The sequence below is a fragment of the Trachinotus anak genome, unplaced genomic scaffold, assembly GCF_046630095.1.
Source record: "Trachinotus anak isolate AG129_WGS33_773 ecotype Australia unplaced genomic scaffold, CSIRO_AGI_Tana_v1 ptg000013l, whole genome shotgun sequence".
NCBI classification, from domain to species: Eukaryota; Metazoa; Chordata; class Actinopteri; order Carangiformes; family Carangidae; genus Trachinotus; species Trachinotus anak.
This window is the reverse complement of record NW_027273864.1, coordinates 20,956,234-20,980,356: the sequence shown is the minus strand read 5'-3', so window position 1 is coordinate 20,980,356 and position 24,123 is coordinate 20,956,234. Positions and strand designations below refer to the sequence as shown.

Genomic DNA, 24,123 nt, shown 5'->3' with positions numbered 1-24,123 from the left:
TGTACTTGAGCACAATATGAGTACTTGATCTGTTACTTACTTCATTTTTCAGTCAGTATAGGACATTTTCTTATCCAAACCCTGCCAGATAAACTGGAACCCCACTACTAAATCCTCTGAAGCCAAAAGTGAATCTAATAATCAATACTGTGCATATCTAATTAAAAAGATAAGTTATTACTCTCATAATCTCAAACAATCTAACACGTGTCTATGCCACCACACAAGCATGTCCCATCACAGTCCAAATGGCTGATTGTGACATTATGTGAGAGGTAATGTATATTAACATCACTTACACAACATACATTTTTGGATTTTATTAGGATTCAGCTAACACACATAAAAATGTTATGTAAAAGACAGTTAGTTCAAACTTGATGTGCAATAGCTGACAACATATCAGAGATGTGAAAAGAAACAATGGATTTATGAATACTGTAGTAAAATACTTATTGGTTTATTTTGGCAAAGTCTACTTTATTGGCTGTCAAAAAATTTACTAAGCAGTGTTTTGTGCAAAGTAGTGAAGTATCACACCATTTCTGACATCCTTTTTCTGGGTTGTGCTGTAAGACCATTTCAAAAACAGAAATCTTCCTCACTGATGCAGTGATAATGATGTAGTACCAATCTGTGATCCAGGTACACAACAAAATGCAGTGAAAATGTTCTATCAAATCCAGCAGCGTCAGTTTCCATCACTACACACTGTGGTGAAATAAATGACATTAAAATCAGGCATGCTGCTCTTCAAAACATTCTTCTGGAGAAATAACTCATATTGATACTAGTATTAGATATATGTAAACTGATTTCAGTTACATAGTTTATTCTTTTTAAATAACATATGGAAAAGTATACTCTTTGTAAACACACATAAAGTGAAGTATGAAATAATCCAAGATGACATTTCTGTTATTAATCCAGTTGGTTATTCATCTGTCTTAAAAAATATGGAGCAATTAAAATCTGACATCTATGAAATACTGGAAGAAAAAAAGATGCTGCAATCACAATAACATCAAAAGAAGATAACATATTTAGATTTTCACACAGACTGGGCATTTGATGTTGTAATGCAATCCAATACAATTTCCCCCAAACAAAATCTGCTTTTTGAAGCTTATAAAATTTGTTTTTTGTTTACACTGTCTGTGAAATGTAAACAATTTATGTGACCACAGTTTGTAGTGTAGCTATACTGGACTAAAGTATAACAAAAGATGTCGAGATCCCACCCCCTGTATAATCAGACTTGATATTTTGAGTGAATTTCTGATTTTTAACAAAATTTCCACCAAAAAAATATTAGAAGGCCAACACAGCATTGTCAGAACAACCCTTCACATCATGAAGCTTCCTTGTGTACCTGGTTTCATAAACAGAAATGAGAGTAGGAAACTATCCTGCACACGTCTCCATGTGAATGTAATAATCTACAGTAGTGACTTTAGTTAAGACTCTTCACAGAATTAAGACTCTTCAGCGTAACTTATTATAATAAGTAATTATATATTAATCAAGTCACACAGTCTGTGACACCAATAACTGGTGTTGGTGTTACATCTGTACATTTGACAAGTTACTTTTTCGTCCCATACACCCACATTAAAGAAATGGCAAAACGATCTTTACACATAGAATAGAAAATAAACTATTTGGCTCTAAAGAAAAACTGTATCGTATTTTCATGTTTCTTTACCTCTGTATGGAGGCCATGTTTTTACAAGAATAGACTGACTGATGATTGTAAAGAAGTATAAAAAAGTTGGTTTTCCAGATCTGATTGGAAAAAAAGGGAACTCAAGAGTCATCCCAATTTACAGGCACGAGCTACATGACATTTTCCCGTCCCCTTACACACTTCTTCTCAGCCAACTTTCTACCACCTGTCTTCAGCCCCCTGACTCTATACTGACTGGCCTAATGATCATGGAAGCCTGGCATAGGAAAGGGCCTGGCAAAAGCTTCAACACGGTGCCGCAGATCAGCGATGCGAGCAACAGTCTCTTGGTCCTGAAGAAGGAAGTTCTTGAAGTCCTGGAGCTTTGCTGGAGAAGACGACAAAAAAGAGAGGGAGAATGCTCAGCTCTCCATTTTAAGCTTTCTTTGTTTTATTTTTGTCTCTCATGTTTCCATATCCAACAATTTAATATAACATACAGCATGTTGTACCTTTCTAATAAATGCATAGTTTAAAACGGCGAACAAAAAGCCCAGAAACTTGGGACACATGTCCAGGCTATAGTGTAATCCCTCTCCCTTCTCACATAAGACTCACCTGTCTTTTTCTTGACATCCAAGGCAATCTTGAAGCCCTCATCCATGAACTCAACAACTTGCACAAAGTCTGCTTCTTTGAACTGTCTGGAGGTCAGGGCTGGAGCACCTGGGACACAGAAGAGCACAAAACCCACAACTTGAAATTAAAAAAAAAAATTTTAAAAAGTAAAGATATGCAAATTATTCCTTTTAATTTTACAGTTCATCTGATCGTAATTCATTTTCTTGCATTTTTTTTCCTACTAAGGAACCATATGGTCTTTAGGAAAAAAGCAGAACCCTGGAGTGTCTTGAAATTTAAGCAATGAATCTACAGACTCCAGATGTGTCAAATCTACACAGATGCTGATAGCCAATGAGTCACAAAGGTGCAGTCCAAATGAGAAGGTAATAAGTGCAGAGCATTGTATTGCAGGTAAAATATTTTGCCTTAAGATAATGCTAAAAATATGGCAGTGTAGATGTGGAGCTCTTGAACTTCCTGGAAGATAATTAAAAAGCCAAACATGCTTAATTAATCATGATTCGCTCAGTGCTTGTGGCTTAATTGGTGGCTGACTAATTTCCATATGCAGAACTACATTTTGAAAAACTAAGCAAAACAGATCAAGTGAGGAGGATGTTAACTGCAAAGTAAATTTAACAAAAAGAAAACCCCTCACCTTGTATTCAGATAGAACACAAAATGCTGAGTAACTGAACTACATACTGAGACTGATTATCTTGGCAGAGTGGGAATATCTGTTACACTTTTTTGAGATTTAAAAGTTTTTGAACATACAAATCAGCACTGTTTTCTTATTTTCCTCAATGTGGTTTCTGATCATATTCTTAATAAGTATGACAAGAGGTCAAGCTAAATGTAGTGTAATATGAAGTAGTTCCTTACCTAGCCTGAGGCCACCAGGAGTTAGGGCACTCTTGTCCCCAGGGCAAGTGTTCTTATTGGCAGTGATTGACACCAGCTCCAGCACCCTTTCAGCTCGAGCTCCGTCAATGCCCTTAGGCCGCAGGTCTACCAGGACCAGGTGGTTGTCAGTCCCATCTGAAATATTCAGCATTCCTAGTCAAAACTTTTGAAGAGCAGGAAAGTCCGAGGCTTGGTGGACACAAACTTCATTTTTAAGCCTTTGATCAGACAATCTTAGCTTTAGTTTAACATGGACGATGTAATGTGACTAGATTTGATAATTTCATGACATGAAACTGTATGCAGTTAATGAAGAAGCTGAATTACTGTTGGTTAGTTTATTGTCAAGGCCATAGATGATTAATATCTTCACCTTCCTTGCATTTGCCCATGCTTATGTGCATATCTACTTTACTGTACAGTATAGCACTGTATTTTACTTCTAGAGTAAAAAAGACTTTTCTATGATATTTTACCATATTTACTGATAGTTATATTGATTATAATTGTGATTAAGGTCAAATTACTTTAAGAAACTTAAGCAGGAAATTCAACAGGATTTTTCTGTTTTTTCTGTTCAGTTTACACTGTACACATTTTTATTAGTTTCATATACCAAATATACACTCCGTTGCCAGTTTATTAGGTACACCTAGCTAAAACTAATGAGTCAGATGCAACATTTCTGAAGCTGCAGTTCATGGTCTGTTGAACTGTACTGCATTATTCAAAGGTGTTTCTATCATTTTGGCCACCATTTTTATATAAGTGAGGGGTGGCTGGATAATAGAAACTCCACTCTGTATAATGCAGTGCAGTTCAACAATACCACTAACTACACACTCCAAAATTATCACACAATTGAATTAACACCTCTCGAAAACAATTTCAATAAAAAATTAACATTATGGCCTTCATGAAGCTAGCATTGAATGTAGAACTGCTGTACTGTATTTGATTGCATTAGTTTTAGCTAGGTGTACCTAATAAACTGCCAACTGAGTACGATTTATTCTATACATGTACATAGCTGAAAATGCCTAAAACTTCCTTTAGCCATTAATGTACTACACACTTGACTTAAACAGCATAAAACACCCTTTTCCTATCTGCCATATACAAAAGGATTAAAAACAAGGAGAATGCACACAAGCACAGGACAAGTCTTGAGTTATCAACTGAATACTACATACATTTAAAAAAAAAAAAAAAGCTGAGGTCAGTGTATGAAATGCAGTTCAAAATTCAAATATACACTCACAAACAGAAAGTGACCACTTTCATCTAGTTTCATTATCCTGACTGAAGACACAGTTACATTGACATTTCCCATGTTGTCCCATTTACACAACATGAATTTAAATACATCTGTTTCTCCATTGTTGGGACCAATAACTCAAAAAAAGAAAAAGCTTAAATACAATTTAGATTACCTGATACCAGGGTGTAGCCTTTGCTGAGAAGAGCTGCAGCCATAGCTTTGGCATTCTTTAGTACCTGGGCGATATACTCCTTAAACATGGGAGACTGTGCCTGGTGACACACACAAATGATAGAGAGAGCTGAGCTGGATACAAGCATTGATTTTAGAGTTTGCTTTTAAATGTATTTTTTTGGGTCTGTTTAACTTGCATCTTTGGAAAGAAATATTGAATAATTTGATAATGGATCAAACAACCTGAAAAAATGATTGATCACTGGTTATAAGAAAAGTAGGCATGAACCCATTTCAGTGATTAAAAGCTAAGTAAGTTGAGAACTATTGGTCTGGAAATATAGCCATCTAGCACAGCATTAAGATCCAGACAGTTCACACTGGGTCAAGTTGTGCCAAAGCATCTTAGCAGTAAGATTTTGTTTCACTGTAAAATTTAATTCACCACTGATCAGCTTAATAGGAAATAACCAGGGTAATGAAGTGTTAAGTCAATACGAATTAAGTTACTTTTGCATTGAAATTGGGCATTCGTGTGTTGTGCTGACCTGTCTGAGTGCAACAGCCACACCAGCGATGGCATGGTTATGAGGTCCACCCTGCAGGGAGGGGAAGACAGAGAAGTTGACCTTGTCCTCGAGGTCGTACATGATCTCCTTTCCCTTCTTGTCCACTGAACGAACACCCTTACGGTAGAAGATGAGGCCAGCCCTGGACAAAACAGAGTAATTTACTGACACAGCATTTTTACAATTTTATTTGTCTCAAAAACCCAAACAAGGTTTCATCCATGGTAATTTGATTTGTCCCTGCCTGTGTCTGTCCTTCTTACCTGGCTCCTCGGAGGGATTTGTGTGTGGTAGAGGTGACAAGGTCGGCATGTTCAAAGGGAGAGGGGATGGCTTTGGCTGCCACCAGGCCACTGATATGGGCCATGTCAGCAAGCATGTAGGCCTTAATGTCAGTGCACAGCTGAGAGACAAAGTGTGTAAAAAGAGGGAACAAACACAAAATGAGGATTCAAATTTATACCTAATGGCAGGAAATTTAAAAAATTCTTTTTCGGTAAAGACCCAAAATCATGACATTATTCCTGTGAAGTGCAGTGCAGGTAGTCAAGCCCTGAGGGTAGTGAGACATTTTTTGTTGGCTTGGCTCTATGATTGTAAGGTTAAAGTGCTGTCTCTTTGAAGTTGTCTGTCTGCAGCCATAAAAGTTCAGTGAAATTATTCTTTATGTTTGGTTGCAAATCCTTAGCAGTCATGAACTGCCTGAAGTCTAAAACCTCTACAGCACATTTTAGCCCTCTTCACTTCCAGCTTGTTTCAGGCAGTTTGCCGCCTTTAATTTCATCCTCAGCAAGTGAGACATAAACTCAGCTGGACTGAGGCCAGGTGACTGACTTGGCAAGCTAAGAACATTCCACAATTACCTTTTCAGTTTACTCAGTATTTTTTAAAATTGGGAGACTATGTACAAAAAGGCAAGTCCTACACTGTTAATCCAGTATAGATATGAACACAATCAACCCCCAGCTGAAAGTCAGCACTTTAGCTTTTGCCACAATCAAATTTTGAACATAACGTACTGGAATCGAGTGGAAATGTGTCACTGTGCAAATATTTATGAACTGCACTGTACTGGCATATGCATTATTTTGATATACAGATTTCTACAAAAAACTACTATAGTTATCAAAAAAAAAAAAAAAAATCAACTACATGATTCAACTTCCCTCAGTCTGTGTCACCCATGACCCTACTGTGCTATGCTTGTTCAAATGTGAGTAATACATTTACACCCCCCACCAGTTAAGTTGATAACTAACTCTACATCTGTTAGCAGTACCTATCTTCTCAAAGGGCAGATATTTTAAAAGTGAGCTGGTGTAATTACACACTTCTGCATTCTTCAGAGGCCAGAAATATTACAGCATAATTCAATAAATCCTTGATGTCTCTTGCCAACATCTATTGAAAAAGGTACAAACAATAAATAGCTCACTAACATGCAAATGACTCGCTGGCGAATGATCAGAGCGGTAAACAATCTTTTTAGCGCTCCAGTTAATATGCATTATCATGACAATCTCCCTTCCTCTATCTAAACTGGATCAGCACATGTTTATTAGATTAAAAGGCAGGGGAGATGGTAGGGTTACTGGAGGGGGTAAAGAACACAAGAGGGTGATGTGCAGTAGCTGATGAACATCGGCGGTGAAATGACTTTCAGTTTTTTTTTTTTTTTTTTTTGGGGTGTCCTTCAATATAGGTAACACAACATTGAAAATCTGGAGTTAAGCCCAGCCCAGAAGATTCTGCCATAAAACAGTGAACAGTTCCACAGAGACATGCCAGGGGGAAAATATGGCCCCACTTCAGGCCTAGTGGCAAAGTAGTTATGGTGCTTAATAAAAACATAGCTCTGTAATGGTGGGACACTCCATCTGATGGTACTAGCTAAAGTGGAGCTCTGCAACAAAGGGAAGCAGTCATGGAGTGAATGAAGTGAGTCAGCGGGTGGGTATAACAAAACAGATAAAGAGGCCTCTTGTGCACTGTCAAAGGGAGCAGTGAAGTGTGCAGTTAAAAGTTGCTGTGTATGTGTGAGTCAGAGCAAGTGTCCATGTTTAGTTTGGTTGAGTAGGCAAGAGAGGAAGGCAGCATCTGTGTTGTTGTGTGCGAGGGTGAAAGACCCTAAAAAATTGGCTCGTGTTTGGACATGTTGAAGTTTAAAAGTGAATGCTCAGTATTTAGAGCAGACAGACATCTCTACTCAGGGACAGAAATTAGAAAAGATTTGTTTGGAAGTAATCCTGGCTAGGTCTGACTATGGCAAGCAGGTGACAGCTGAACGGAAAAGGCTGACTGAGTTTTAAATAAGAGAACAAAGCTGGTCTGCCCTTCCTAATGCAGGATGAGAAGTGGAGACGACAGGCTGCAGATAGAATTGAATATACAGAGTTCTCCATGCACCTTTTTGATGCGGGCGTAGTCAATGAGGCGGGCATAGGCGCTGGTGCCAGCAATGATGAGCTTGGGCCGGAACAGCTTGGCCGTCATCTCCATCTGGTCGTAGTCTATGAGTCCTGTTGCAGTCTGCAGAGAGGGAGACAGATTGAGGAGAGAAAAGAGGCAGAGCGAGAGGGGAAAGAATAAAGAGGAAATGGAGGAGGGATATGAGAATATTAGAGGGAGAGTAAGGGTCAGGAGGAAAAAAAGGAACATGAGAGGATAAAAAAATAAATAAATAAATAAAAAAATTGTCAGATATCTTGAGGATCAAGAGAAAACATATCAGTACGGAAGAGAGATTTTTCCATTTGAAGCTCATTTGAAGTAGCTGCATTTGAAGTACTTTGGCTACCTTAAAAGGGGAAGGAATTTATCTAAGGGAGACATTTCAACCTATCATATCATGGAGGAATATGGAGCAATTGCAGTAATTGCAATTGCACCCCCATTTATCCTAATTCAACCTTTCAGGGATGTACTTGGCTGGTGTGATGAGGCTGGACAGATTAGAGGTTGGTTTGGAGACTTTTCCTGCTCTTTTCATTGAACTGATCAATTTAAGAGACATGTTAGACAATCCATTGTTCAGCGGGTGTACTTCAGAGTTGCATGAAATGGAGTCAAGCTGGTCCAGTAAAATGACCAGTGTGTTTCGTGCCTGAATCTCAACTTTTACAACACTTCCTCCTCCAAGAAAAGAGAAACAATGCAGGAGAGAGAAAGATAATGATGGAGCAGAAAAACAAAGTGAGAGACAAATAGGATAGAGAATAAGGAAGACGCCGGCATGAAAAAGAAGAGAGAAAAGGAGGATGGAAAGCTTTATTTAGACAACCTGATAATCTCCCATCTCCAGAGCACATCTATGGATGGCCCCTCACTCCATCAAGCTGCTCATTGTGAAGACAGAGCCAGTGGTGCTGGCCAGCCTGTCGATTTCCCATTATCTCTCTCGCAGAGGGGTCCTGCCAGGCCATACATCAGCAGGTCTGGACATGCAGACTCTCATGGCTATCCATCAGCCGCTACCAACACTATCACACAACTATGACCCAAGGATTAAAATACTACACACTAGTATACAATGACAACCTTATCTACATGTTGATTTGAAAAATTATCTGTGTGGCCCTGGTAGTACAGCTCTTCATGCAAGTGAAAAGCAGCACTTCAATTGTTTTATGTACACTAATAGGACTGTATGGTTACACTGTGTGAAGAGTGGTCATACATCAGCCAAAACCCTTGAGTTTAAGTCCCTCTGTTGACAAGGACATGCCAGCAAGGAAACTGCCAGCAAGCATCTGATGGGCTGATGTTTCCTCGAGTTAGACACTGAATCCCTACCCACACTGCCCTGTGGCCTCCCTCTGGGGCCGGGAAAGGAAACAGGATGTCCTACGATGGGATCACAGTGGTTCTTTTTCACTTTTTTTCTGTTCATTTCAATCAATATACTGTTATTAATTAGTCATTTTGGATGAAAGGCCAGGGTAAAAAACAGTCCTTTAAATTTAGATATTTGTGCTTGTTGAAGAATAATAATTTCTTGGTCTTTCTTGTTATTTTAGTCAATGACTAAAAAATATCGAACAATTTGAGTAACCGATGTGCTTTTGCTCCACGCCTTCACATTTGATACATACTGATAAAGCTGACTGAAATTGTTGTGTAATGTATTTCCAACATATTGACAGGAATATTGAAAAAAAAAAAAAAAAGAAAAAAAACAAGGCTATGGTTTATTGTAAGCTGTACTTATTCTACATGTGTTGGCCTTGTGGTGGCGTGGCTACTCACTGTTCTTTGTCCAATCTTTAACAGTTTTCTCCCATTCCCTATTACAGTACATGAGCTTAGGAAAATTCAGTTAGCAGCATCAGATACCATATATACAACATACTCTTATTTTATTTTGCAAACATTCACACAATGTGTGGTTTGTCAACAATGATGACCGCTCGCACCAATGAAACATGGGAGACCTTGTACAGAGTGTTTTTGCAGCAGCAAAAAGAAAAGTAAACAACGACAAGCAAAGCTTTGCACTGACGCATTTCAGACTGTAGCAGCACCAGTACATGCGGAGTACTGACCAAAAGTATTAATTCATGTGCTGGTCGGTTCGCAAGTCAGTCAGAGAACAACAGACTTTGAAAACCTCTCATGTGACATTAGAAGAGGATCAAAAATGTATGAGCATACAAAACATGTATTAAGTATTTTACAAATATTACTTAACTTGCATTTGCTGTACAGCTTTCATAACACTATAACATGCTTTAATGCTTGTTGTCCCATTCCCATTGATTTTTTTCATAATTTCTAAGAAACCTGATGGTTTATCAGTTGTATTAGAGTGTTAATTTGTTAGTTGTTAGTTGATATCAGCAGCAGGGGTGTCTACTTACATTTAGCTTGTAGGGCATGGACTCAAAATAGATTGAGGTTGCCGAGATCCTCTTTACATCAGACATGTAGCCATGGGTCAGACTGCATTGACAAAAAGGAATATGTAGACAGACAGAAAAACAGGCAAGAAAAAACACACTCATTACATTAATTTTCAAACAGCTTGATTTATGGCAGAAATGTGAAATAAAATTTCATTTAATCTTCAGGTCCTGCAAGTGACACACTTGCGCTGATCAATCAAGAAACTGGGGCAGGATAGAAAAGTGTTAGGGTAAGACAAATAGGTGATAGGGTGATTAAGAATAAAATATAAGCTGCACTGGCTACTGACTGTCCTCCGTCAGGCAGGTCAAGGCCCATGATGCGGTCATGGGGGTTCAACACAGCAGTGTAGACGGCAAAGTTGGCAGGTGAGCCAGAGTATGGCTGAACATTGACGCCCCACATTGCTGGGTCCAGGTCAAAGGCCTCCAAGGCTCGCCTCTGACACAGTAGCTCAATTTGGTCGACCACTTCTGCTCCGCCATAGTATCTGCGGATTGCGTGGGACAGAAAGAGAAAAAGGGAAAGGACATTATTACCAGATCTATCACTCCTGCAATTAACCTGCTAGATTAAGCATAGATATGAATTTAGTTTAAGTCAATCTCAACAATGCCTGTCAACTTTCATACATTTGAAACAAATGGTAGTGTGATACATGTTGAGACCGACATCAGATCTGGGACATCTAGGTGAAATGCTAGGTGAATGCTCATCAAAGCAACAGATGGCTACTGTGCAATCCACTCATTGAATGAGATAATCCTTTTTCCATCATTACATTAAAGAGTAGTTGAGTAGGATGTGGGAAGAAAACAAAAATTAAACATATTCACAGGGAGGAAGATTTATAGTAGGCTTGTATTTCAGGCATCAAATGAGAGGCATTTCGAAACATATCAGTTCTCTCTTTGCTGCTGATAAATGTAAATTATCCAAGGGAAATAACAGAAAACAGGAAAATTGAAAATAGAAAACGTGCAACTATCAGCCTGGCACCAAATTCTTGCAATTTATCCCCTGAGGAATTTTCTTGGGCAAGGCAGAGGCTGTGGATTATTAGCTGTGTGGTTGGCATGTACTATACAGTAATAGGGCAAGCTAGAGAACACAGTATATATCTCAGTGTGTGTCTATGTGTGTGTTTATTTGTGCATGTCTGTGACAAATGCCCTGAAGCAGAAAATATCAACCACGTTAATAAGCTGGGGTGTGGCTGAATAAACACTCACCTTCTCCCTGGGTAGCCCTCAGAGTATTTGTTGTTCAGACAGGAGCCCTGAGCTTCCAGAGCTGCTCGACTGCAGAAATTCTGTGGTGGGAACACACACAAAAGCAAACACACACTCAGATCAATGGCGTGAGTGGACAGAAGGGACAAGGACAGCAAATTAAAGTCTGTTAAGTGATAGTGAGAAATCCCCCTCCAGCTAAAGGCAATCATTACAGTATTGAACCTCTGGACTTCCATAGACTAACAGTCTGCACTTCACAATGCTTATCGCCTTGCTGCTGGAGGATACAAGATAATGTAATAAACTTTTCTGCACATGCTGAGATACATTGGTATGGCCTTTTTTAATCATTTTGTAATGTGTTTTCCAAGAAAAACAAATTTCCGTGAGTATGGTTTGCTGCAAAAGAGTACAATTATCCCCAAAAAGTTTTCTTTTATGTCCTGTCCATGTGCTGAAAGATAAAAAAGACATGTTAAATAATATTTCAGTTTAATAAGCAATACCAATAACTGATACAGGACTCATTTACTGAGACATTTTATTGGCCTGATGTCAGTAGACTCATTCCTTTGATTTATTTTACTAGATTTACTCTGCTACCAAATATGGAACAATTATAATCTAACAGCTGAATCATGATCCTATTTCTATATTTCTACTAGAGCTACAACAATTAGTCAATCAATCCATTGAAAGTAGATTAACAACAACTTTGACATATATTTTAATGAACTATTTTGTTCAAGGTCTTTTTTTAGCGTAAGTACTAAAAAGTCTCTTGTTCTAGATTCTCAAATGTAATGACTTTTACTTTTTGTCCATCTTATGTGATAGTAATCCTGGAAACCTTTGGGTTTAAGACTGGTGGTTCAAAAAAAACAAGCAATTTGAAGAGGTCGATTGTTGTTGGCTACAGAAAATTGTGTAATTTTAAGGATTAGTCCTTAAAGGATTAGTCCTTAAAATCACACATGTAGTGATTTTAAGGACAATTATCAAGGACAATTATTCTAGTAATTAATCAGTAAATCAATCAGTAATCAAAATCCTTATAAGCTGCACCTCTACTTTCAACTAACAACATACAACTTTCTGTTCATCTTGTAATTGCCCACCTACAGCTTCTATGGTATCCCTCTGATGAAAATAATGCATCATTGAATTTCTTCTCCTGAGGTTTCATCTTTTTCTTTTTTTGGAAGTCAAGTGTTGGTGACAGATAATTTTAAGGTGTTTATGGGTTTTTATCCTGGAGATGAAGAGAGGTTGTCCAGATAGTGCATAAACCTTCCTGCCATATTGACACTTCATAGATTTTACACAAACAACAATAGGACAATGTGCAAAATATTATAATAAAGCATGGAAGCAGAGGATATCTTAAGACAGAGCTTTTCATTCAAAATTTTAACTAATCCCTCTCTAAGCAATGTGTTAATGTGTCAGTGTTTAAATAAACATGCACTATGTGGGGAAAATAAACAAAAAGATACAATATTAAATAATCACAGATTCTGAATGGGAGTGGGGTAAAAAAGGAAATGTGATTGGGACTGCGGGCTTGTGAAGTTTGACACAGTGTAAGTGATATTGGACTATACAAATAAACCTGACAGGACAATCTGTTACATATATAAATGTGTGCAGCCCAAACTGCGTAGCTGACAATGGATACCACTTTTGGCATGACCTCCTGACACAACACTGTACTGTATACTGTAGTATCACACTGGCCAGTAATAGCGTCTGACAGACAGCACACAAACACCTACAGTCTCCACTCTCTCCCGCAAAGTGGTGGTGTGTGTGTTGTGTGTATAGTTATGCTAATGCTTCACCTGGGAGCCAAGAGAAGATCAAGGGAGATAACAGCTCCAGTAACAGCTTTCTGCTGCGTCCGTCTGTCATGCTGACGACCGTGCATATATTAGAAAAGGAAATGCATTTGCCTCTCAGTGTCTTGAAGAGTGTATGTGTATGTGCGGGAAAATGTATGTCTGTCTGCCTGAGCTGTACTGTGATGTGCCTTGCAGAGTGAGGTGGGGAGGTGGCAGAATGAAGATATCAGCTTTATCTCACACTAGAGTGGTCAGGCTTTGTGCTGAGAGGAGGCTGATATACTCCACTGAACAGCTACTGTGGCAAAGAAGAAACAAGAAGAGAGAGAAAGAACAATGCAAGACAAAACCTTGTCTGGTCTTTTGAATAGTAAAATTCCCCTCTTCACACCATCCAGCCTTGGAGTGAAAAGAAAGAGTTACACAAATGTGCTTCAAGTCATTCAAGCCAAGAATAACTTACAGCACACTGTGCACAGTTGGTCAGTGGCTGAAATAATGAATGAATAGGGGGGTTGATTGGATCATGTTTTTGTTTTTTACGGCAACATTATGCAACTATTTTACCTTAGAATAACAGTCTCAAAATCATTTTAACAGTACACTGACTGAGAATGGCGCCTCTTTCAACCCTACTCCCCTGAACACAAGTTCTTGCTCTATGTAACTTGAGTTGAGTGGGTACGATCTCTGCACTATGTCACACACCACCATTGTGGGTCTTCATCTATCTATAAGAAGAAGCTAGCTCAGTATTCTCAGAATGGACATCATGTCAGAGGTGAAGAGACTATAGCTCCTGGCATCTACATTTTAGCACACAACTGCTTTGGACTCAGATGTTTTTTGTCAATCAGATGAGCTGAAGGATGACTTGACATGAGTGGCCAGTGTGATTGCTGGGTTGTACTGAGAAGATAATTTTGCTTTTGTTGCCTGTGTGATTGACAGGCTTTGGTTTCTGTACATGAGTTGTTAGCTTCTAGGGGCACACTGCTTCTTGTACCCATAACCACTGGAGTCAGAGCCTAACAGAATTTAGTGTGCAAATATCCTGTAATCACCACTTGTGGCAGCTATTTACGCTGCCACGCAAAAGCTACACAGTGTTGCCTCTGTTTAAGTTAATTATATCTGTATTATGATTTGAATGTTTGAGCCAGATGGTCTAAGTTTTACTGGCCTAGCAAGCCACTGTTGTTTAAAAACAAGGGAATTTACTGCCATAAACCATTGAAACATACGACAGCAAGATGATTGGGAAAAAATATGACCCAAAAATATATTTATATTTGTGGCACATGATTTTTAACTGCAACAGCAATATCATTTCTAGTATATATCTAGAGTATGAACCCTAATAAACCAATAATAAAGGCTTTTCTGTCAATGCTGTCAGCAGTTATATAGAAAATAATACAAGATAGAATAGATATCCATCGGGCTAGCAAGTCTATTCATTCATCCATTAGAGTGGCTGTTAACATTAAATGTCTTAAAACGAGCCGACTAAATCAATACAAAATGGTGTAAGATAGGTCATTATATTCTGGTAAAGGCTGAAAAAGGCTGAAAAAAAATCTATATTTTTTTTCCACTCAAAGTATCTTTTTTATGTATCTGCCACCATGTTCTTGACTGACAAATCAAGAGGTTCATGGAAATGTCTCAGAGTTCAATCCAGTTCCTTTATACATTTCCCAAGTTGCATCCAACCTTATCCTGGCATCCTTCACAGACCTAATATCAGACTTGAGAACTCTGGATGTCTTCCCCATTTCTTTTGCAGCCAACTCTTGCAGTTACTGCGATTTTTTGCAGCTCCTGCAATTTGGATATTGCACTTGGCCATATTGTGATTTTGATTACATTTCAATTAATTGTGTAGCCTGAGTTATATATTTGAAAGATGTTTTACCTCAGATGCAATGAGTTCTAAGCCGCGGCACTGCCTGTCCTTTTCTTTCAGCAGCAGATCCCACATCTCAGGGTCGTCCTGAGCCAGGCTCTCCTGGCCCGTCCACGGACGGTCTTCATCCACTGTACGTTTAGCAGCATGGGACTGTTGACCACGTACACTGAGACGAAGTGGGACTCTCTGGCACAGTGGCTGTGTTAAGAAGAAAAGTTGAAGGGTTGGGTTGGGTTTTGATGAAAGAGGGTGGATACAGAAAATGGAAAAGGATTAATTGACAGTGTGTTAACCTTTGTAAACTTACTTCTAACACCAGGTCATTGCACTAAAATTGGTTTTATGAGGAATGACATAAGTTGCCAAATTAAGACAAAGCTGCAGATTGTGTCATTTCACCAAACTCTCACTACTGCAATGCCAGTTACCACGGTTTTAATTTGAAAAAATACCATAAAACTAGTAGGACTAAAGTATGTGTTGCATGTGCTATATTTCCAATGCCATCAGAAACATTAATGAAGGAAACAATGAAAACAATGTGTGTCACGTGAACATGAAGATAAAAGCAGTAGGGGCTCTTCCCTTAAAAGACAGGTTACAATGAAAATAATTTATCTATATAATCTATCTGATAATTTTACATACTTGAAATGACACCCTGATTTGTTCTATATAAATAAAGAGACATTTCTAGTCTCTTGCCCTCCTCTGTTCCTCACACACACTCATATGTAGCCTGGTATAATTAGAAGCTGGCGTGTTTGCATGATATCAATAATCAGCATGGTTGTTCAATTATGCCTCTATCAGCACTTCTATAAACTGGGGGACTGACTTTTACAGCCTCAGTGTACCAAAGGAGGCATATAGAGAACAGATTCAGCACTTCCTGCTTATCTAATCTGGACTGGTGCTGGCAAGTTCTTCTGCTGCTGCCGCTGCTGCAGTTCCTGATCATGTGAGTGTGCAAAGTCCATATAATTTTTACTGACTGTCTCTTTTTTTGTCCAAGTTAAATATGTATCCTACTACATACTGGCATCAGTCTGCATTATGTCTGGCTTGGTATTACACAGAGTAGGTGCTTAGCTTAGACAATAATAAAATCTCAAAGCTGTGTGTGTGCCCTTCAGTGCACAGCACCAGTGTATAAATCACAAACAGGGAGAGTACCGTATGGGACACACTCAGAGGTTAAAAAAAATCCTTGACAGGTTGATTGTACTCAGAACAAATTGGCTCCCTCGTGTCATTTAATCAACAATGATTATGACTTTGTGTAGAGATCAATCCCACCACAGCCAACCTATAGTTATCATCTGTACAGGTGTGCTGGGGTGTGAGGGACAACCTCCCTTTAATAGCACCATTAAAAAGCAATTAACACAACACTCAGGACTGGCTGAGGACACCCATAAGACGAAAAAAATGCTATTTACGCTTTTTCCATGTGGTCTAAAAATGTATTTGGGCCCTTAATCTTTTGAAGTGGCTTAATTGCATTGTAGATCTAATAAAGGAACTAAACATAAAAGACAAAAACAATGAATGTTAATTTTGGCCAGAAAAATAAATGCTACACTAAATGGGAAAGCTTCACTGCAAGCAAAGATGACCAACCAAAGTCTTATTATTTTACATCTATTTCTAAAAAATAAACAGTTTAGAAGACCCCTTACTCTCAGAAGCAGCTTAAAGATAGTTTTCTACTCCGTCGCTGTTTGTCCCATCATCTCTACTCTGCCTCTTTCTCTGCTCATGGGAGTGGCAAAGGGGACACTGGCACATTAATGGCCGATTTCTAACAATCTCTACATTGGCCTTCTGTCACCAGTGGCAGTGGTGATGGTGGAGAAGGGGAAAGGCCCCCCCACAGGGTTTTGGAAGAGATGAGAGCCTGGAGAGACAGGTCGGGCTGCCTCTGAGGACACATTTCTCGCTGAGGAATCATACGGGTCATTAAATCTTGACGGGAACTGTCCTTCGCTGTCTGGGTTTCTGCTGGGACACACCAGTGCCAGGGAAAGTGGCCACAGAAAAAGTCGACATAAGACTACGCTGCCATAGTTATAGTGCAACTGACGGCTACAAAACAGACTAGAGTGACGCTTCCTCCCTCTCCTCCGTGCCAAGTAGTGCTCATGTGGCTTTTTTTATGTGTTCCTCTTGCTATCCATATCACTTCCATGGCATCCAAACGGGACATCTCTGAGCTTAAACAAACAACACACAGGTCGGTCCCTGTGGTCTACCCCTCTGCTTTCCTGCCTCATTTCACAGCCCTGATCATTACAGGAGATTAATTAATAAACACAAGATAAACTGATCCAAGAAAAGTGAGAGCTAAGATACAAGCACCAAATATGTCACAGTGGGACTATTTTTAGGCGACAGATTACGCTGTCGTTTGAAGGTGAACTTGATGAAAACTCTACTGTGAGAAAAGGGGCGGGATAGGCCACATCAAGCTAGGTGCTGAGCAAAAAATAATGGCAGAGTCACAGATGCTCTGTATCTGTGTGACAATAATAAGTTAATTTTTGGCAGTTTGCCTTTCCTGTCAAACATCCGTGCCCAAAGAACAATGGCAGAGAAGAAGAAACGGGAAGACAGAAAATCATTTCATTAATCCTAGTTCTGTATTATTTTTGCCCATTTCCTGAAGCAGCTCCCGAAGCGAGTCAATTTTACAGATGACTGCTGTCCATCAGTGGCTATACCAAACAACAATCAGCCTGGTAACACAAGGAAAACTGCAGGCTCTAGAGAAACAGTGAAGAAAAAAAAGATATGTAAGGTAGAAGAGAAGAAGTGTCAACAGGGCAACAGCATCCGTCAGTCTGACATGAAGTTGGCTCTTTCCCTGTCGCTGACTAATAGCAGGGCTGTCCGTTACAAATTGCCCTGTGATTCAGTCTGGATGACACTAGACTGAGAAATCTGGATAGGGTGAAGAGGCGTGAAGGGACAGAGGCAGAGTCCAAAGCGACTCCACTCAAAGGGTTGTCAGGGTGACAATCTGAGACTTAAGCGATGCCAGCAACAAAGCCAATCTTCAAGAGATGTAGGCAGCGGAACGATACATTTATGCTATAATCTTTCCACAACACTTTATGTAGTGAAGAAGATGGTCAAATAGCTCTACAACAGGCTACCTGATGCCTCAGTATGTCTCGATACAGCTGTGGATTGTGCTTGTGACACTGTTGAGGTACAGCCTGGCTCAGGGCCTTTCTTGTGCCTGTGCCCACAACCCTCTCACTGTCCATGTCAAGTGCTTAGTTTGTTAAATGAAAAATAGAAATATATCACTTGGTTTTCCTGCATTGTAAAATATTGTTATGGTCACCTAAAGGCACATTTGAGCCACCTAAATACAATCAAACTATTTTAATAAATGTCTATTTGTGAGAGTGAAAGATAATGCTTTTAAGTAACTGTGGATATTGTTCCAGTACCAGTAGTAAAAGGACAGAAAATCAGTTTATATTGGTTTTCAATCCACTATAATTTAGAGGGAGATGGACATGGCTGCAACTGATGATTTATTTCACCAATAAAACTGCCAATTATTACCTCAATTTATCAAGTAATAATTTCTATCAAACATCAGAAACTACTGAAAAATGCCCTGCTTAATTTTCCATAGCCCAATGTAACATTTTTCAAATGGCTAAATATTCAATTTATTAGGATGTAAAACAGAGGAAAACAGCAGATCGTCAGATTTGTGAAACTGGAACCTGCTTGTGCTTGGCATTCATTTAAGTGAAATGGTAATTTGTTAAATGTAGTTCTCCTTTTCAAAGTTCATAAAGATGTAAGCAAACAAAAGCAAAAAGGCTTAGAACATCCACTCAGTACATTCAATAGTAGTGTGAGGTGTCCCAAGACACTGGCAGATTTTTGTTTGTCTGGTGTGTGTTCAGGCTTGTCTTGAAATGAGGAGTGCTTGAAATTTTTAAGCCAATGGCTGCCATGTTTCACCAAATCAGGGTAGCTCCAAGCAACTTATGAACATCACTCCTGAAGAAAAGAATGAAGCCATGAATCAGCGCTGACAAACTTATGTCTGTTGTGTTGTTTAATGGATAAAACTGAACATAAAAAGCTAAAGAATGCATCGGCTGAGACATTGTTAGGTTATGTCAAAAGCTGGGGTCTTTAAGCATTAAATTAAGTCTTTTGTGGTTTTGGTGTGGGAGGTGAAGAAGCCAGACAGGCTGCCTTGAGGGTGTCATCTAAACCAGCTTAAAAGGTAGATAAAAACATAATGAAAACTTATCTGTCTGTGATATTGAATGTGCCAATGCCACTCAGTTGATGTTGGCAACATAAATAAAACACATTAAAAAATTGGTTTCCAGAAAGGGTTGTGGCCTGTTTTATATGGAGTTAACCTCTGTTGACTGTAACTTTTGAGAGAAGTAGCAACACTGGAAATATTTTCTTCTGAACTTCAAGCAAAAGCACAATGAGGAGTTAGGCACCAAACTGCAAAGGGCAGCAGGTCTGCTCACCAACAAAAAGCAAGACCTGCAAAACTAATTTCTAATCTTTTAGTACAGAGTACAAAGAAATACAAAGTAATTTTAACTTTAATTTGTTTTTACATTAAAATTTTTGTTTTGTAAATTACTTCAGTAGTATAAAAACAAGGATACATAGTAGTTCAACTCTGTGGGGGGAAATTTCACGAATCAAAATGCACTTTCCACATTAAAAATCAAACTTGTGTTCCAGCATTAATTAAAAAAAAAAAAAAAAAAAAGCAGAAGATAACTGCCTCAAAAGGTTAATACTTGAAGAGTTTCTCTTGGTGTAAATATATGCCAGTTTCCCAGTCACATCATTGACATGTTGACTTTCCACCTTGTCCAGTTTTGACAGGCCTAGACTTAGGTAATACCAGTGAATCATTAGCATTCAGCAGTAGCAGTAGGGTAATAAACAGGTTAAGGCAGTTAACTTCATTCATCTTTCAATTGTTGTTGTTTTGTTGCTTACATTGAAAAGCAAAGGACACATTTGTATGGACATTTTAACATTTTCAAGTGTTCAGAACAGCAAGCCCTAAAAAGTAAGGATGTTTTAGCAGCATTTCAGCTTTCTATATGACCTCTGGCCTCTGGTTCTTATGAACACCAGTGGTTTAAAAAATGTTTCTGATGGATGTACAGATGTACAGCAGTCCGTGGAAATAGCAATGCGCCATATGCTCTCCAATGTTCTCATGCTGCTGAACTGAACCTTAGCCCAATCCCCTTTCCTTTATTCCCAGATGCTTCACAGAACTGTCAAACATAAAATCTGCTAAAATGTGCAATTACAAATGCTACATTCTATGATAGTCACTCAGTTTGCTGCACTGTTGCATTAAAATGTAAATGTGTCTTTTTTTAATTCAGGGGTTCTTCAAAAGTTCAAAGGTGCGTATTATACGTTGATCCTTATCAGTTGATTCAATAATTTGAACAGGGGCAATAAACATCTATGCAATTGAAACATAATCTTTACCAGAACTAACTTCCCATAAAAAAGAGCCTGATAAAACTTTTTACAGAAAAGTAGATTCAAAATTGAGAAAGAAATACATAAAAGAAAAACAATGTAGAGTGAAATAACAGCCAAGAAGCAGCCTTGGTTCTCTGCCCTTTGCACTGGGAGAAAGGTTTTCATAATGGGATTAGAAATGATTCAGAATTCTTAAATTGACTTAACTAGAATCTTAGGAGTCTAATACCTGCAGGAACTGGCCCATTTTAGAGCAAATAACCCCATAATGGCCAAAGCAATCAGTCTTCCACAGATATTAATATCAACAGCAACAGATGAACGTTTTAAGACCCAAGTCACAAAAGCTGAGTTTCCCTGATAGCAAGCCATCTTGATGGACCAATCCTAAAACTGTCCTCTAAAGAAATTGAGGTCAGCAGCAACAAGAAATGCACAGGGACTGAAATCTTTCTCCTACATACACAGAACCTATGAGGACAGCACATGCTTTGACCAAAAAGATGAGAGTCTTGTGAGTCCTTCAGAAATTCAATGAAGATGCACAGTTAACCCATTAGCATCAATAGGAAAAGCGTGCAAGCACGTGAGCCATTTAGTTTAATTGGAAACTTCAAACATACTGACAGTGACTTATAAAAACTAGGTCTGAATACATGCCACAAGATTTTGGAACAAACTCGGCATAGCCTAGTTGTTTGAGAAGCTAGACAAAATTCACACCATCTCCAAAATGGGTCACTTCATTATGTTCAAAATTAGGCTATTAATAGTTCTTAACACACCCTCCAAATACCTCTATCATCCTGAAGTCTCCACTGATCGATTACAAAGGCTGACAAACTATAAAACTTTTTTTCCCCCAAAACTCTTAACTGAAATAATTCAGTCATTCAAAATGAATGTATCTCACAATTACTGTCACAGAGAGAAAATCATTTCAAAAACATAATGGCTTACTATAACAATAGATCCCATTTAACAGACATTGTATGTCCTGTAATTAAATGACAACTTTGCAAAACTTATAGTACTACTGACACTGTATTAGAGGACGCAATTGAACTGTAATGCATGATTTGAGGCTGTAGTCTGTAGTGGTCTTTCTTATATTGTAAACTAAATTCACAAAATGCAGGGCTGAAATAATTCCTTGAATGCTATAATGTTCAGATATTGTTACCACTTTTTTTGAAAGGTGACTGCACGGTCAATGAAGTGGCTGCACATTGTGGTGCTGATAAACTGTTACACGTTATACTGAAAGGTGTTGTAAATACCCCACCCCTTTTAAATGAGAGAGTAGACTTAATAGTTTCAGTATTAGTTTTAACCAAGTCTGGCTAATAAACTGACAGCTGAGAGTATAAGGTAAGTGGACCTTGGAGCTTAGATACTCCATATACATAAGAGTAATATCTATACCATCCTAATAAAATATTAAGATTACATAATCTTTGCAGCTACCCCACAGTAATAAATACTTCAATGGTCAAGAAGCTGCTGACACTGCTAAAACATGAGAAATTTCTTTCCAAGTCTGGCAGAAATACAGCCTTATCTATTACATAATTATCTTAAAGTTGGGAGTTAACATTTGCTTGGTGCTAATTTTGTCCTCATTTTGCACTTTGGACGTTATTGGGGCAGGACCATTCATTTATAGTTAATATATCATCGTCTGTGAACCTTCTCCTCTATTATCTACATGGGGTCATCTAGACTGACCGTGACGTGAAACCCCTCTGTTCAAAAACAGCGTGTGCACAGCTGAGTAACTGTTAAATGAATTAACCTGCAGTTTCGGTGACCACAAATTTAGTGAGGCACATTTCATTTCTAATTAAATAACTTAAGATTTGTGGCTAACTTTAAACTTAATCGTGATGCTTCTTGCAGTTTCCCCCACATGACGAAACTGAGCAGTCGCTGTTGCATCATTGCGTGGACACAGCTGCAGCTATGTAACGTGGGCTGACAACTAGCCTCCTAGCTTATGAGCTAGCTCACATTTGTCAAGGTTTCAAGAATGCAAAGCGAGCAGGATAGAAAACACAGCTAGCGGTGAACTGCTGCAAATAGTCTTCCATTTGGTGACAAATGCACAGCTTGCTCAAGCAAAAGTGGGGAACTTAACCCAGCACGACCGTAGTAGCCTTCTGACCAACACTGACGTTAAGCTAGCTAACGGTTCAACTACACAGAAACGCCACTTATATTACCCTCCCGAAAGACACCGCGAAGTAGCAATGACTCAAAATTGTACTTAATGATACACCTACCCGTGTGAGTTGTCTCAGGGTGAAGGACAGCATGTTTCCAGTTCTCAGGCCAGAAGAAGGAGCGGCGCAGCCAAGAGACACACACAGCTGACGGGCTCCGAGGGGGCTGTTTAAAGTTGTTGGCAACGGCCGGTTACGCTTATCTTGCCGAAAGCGTTGATGGGAATCGTAGGCCGTAGGAAACTACACAAGCCAGGAAGACTACAGTGAGTGAAGGCAGCTTTCAGGGATCCATTGTTTTTCTATATCTAAAACCACCCAACATCTCCATTTTTAAAATGACGTGCAAGTTTACAGTAGGTGTTTAAATGTGACAGTTGTGAATGCAGACTATACCTCACAGCTTTGATCAAGCAAAAATGTGCTAAATTTCATTACATTTGCTAATAATAAACTTATCTATGAATATCTTATCTATAAATAAATAAAGTGCAGTCACACTGTGGTTCCTGTCGTCCAGCTCAGCAACATTAGGTGTTTGAACTGGTAATTGAAAGGTGACAGACGGGGGATCAACATGTGGAACGCTTTCCCCACAGAACTCAACCTGGACCGTGAATGGGATCATTTTAATCTGAGATTGAAACAGCTTTTAAAGATGAATCAGTCATGTATTCATTACTGATCTAGTGCTTGTTGTTTCATGGTACTTGTTTGTTTTTTGTGCCGCTCTGTATGTATTGTACAGTAAGTTTTATGTACTGTCTTTGAAAATTAGCTTAGACTATAAATGGTTTTTTGGCTTAGGTTCATGCTATATACTTGTCCCTACATAAATAAACATTAAAATTAATGAATAAATGAGCAATTGTTTGACGTGGATGATATATAGTATGTTAAACAAACAAGTAATAAATTGTTCATGGACACATAAAACTGCACTCTAATAGCCTTGCAATTAAATCTTGAGGGGAGTTATTGAGTACTTTCCATGTAGTCGTTTTCAGCAGATTTAGTAAGAAGGTTCAGGGCTGACTCTCAGCTCCTCTTGATTTGTTTGTGGAGTATGAATGCTTTCTCTATGTTCTTGTGGTGCTCTGTTTACCTCCCAAAACACTGTAAGGCAAGTCAGCTTGAGTGTGATTCAAAACTCACAGTAAATATGAATATGACTTTTTTTGCCTGACTCCGTTCAAACTGGTTATCAGTGCACGGTGCTTTTTTGCAGTCTGTCCAATGAATGCTCAGAAAGGCATCACATCCTTTTACCCCACAACAGAAATAAATGGGTTAC

General features: G+C 38.7%; 1 protein-coding gene across 1 annotated transcript; it reads right to left on the bottom strand.

The window, feature by feature from the left end:
- Positions 1-305: 305 nt before the first annotated feature.
- shmt2 (serine hydroxymethyltransferase 2 (mitochondrial)) lies at positions 306-23,048 on the bottom strand. Its single transcript, XM_071493935.1, has 12 exons — positions 22,890-23,048; positions 15,097-15,288; positions 11,335-11,414; positions 10,392-10,592; positions 10,057-10,138; positions 7,607-7,729; positions 5,464-5,603; positions 5,180-5,342; positions 4,630-4,729; positions 3,176-3,331; positions 2,285-2,392; positions 306-2,054 (listed from the first exon to the last, which is right to left on the bottom strand). Exons 1-12 carry the CDS (start codon positions 22,920-22,922, stop codon positions 1,927-1,929), a joined length of 1,506 nt encoding a protein of 501 aa, XP_071350036.1. The 5' UTR covers positions 22,923-23,048; the 3' UTR covers positions 306-1,926.
- Between the last annotated feature and the right edge of the window lie 1,075 nt (positions 23,049-24,123).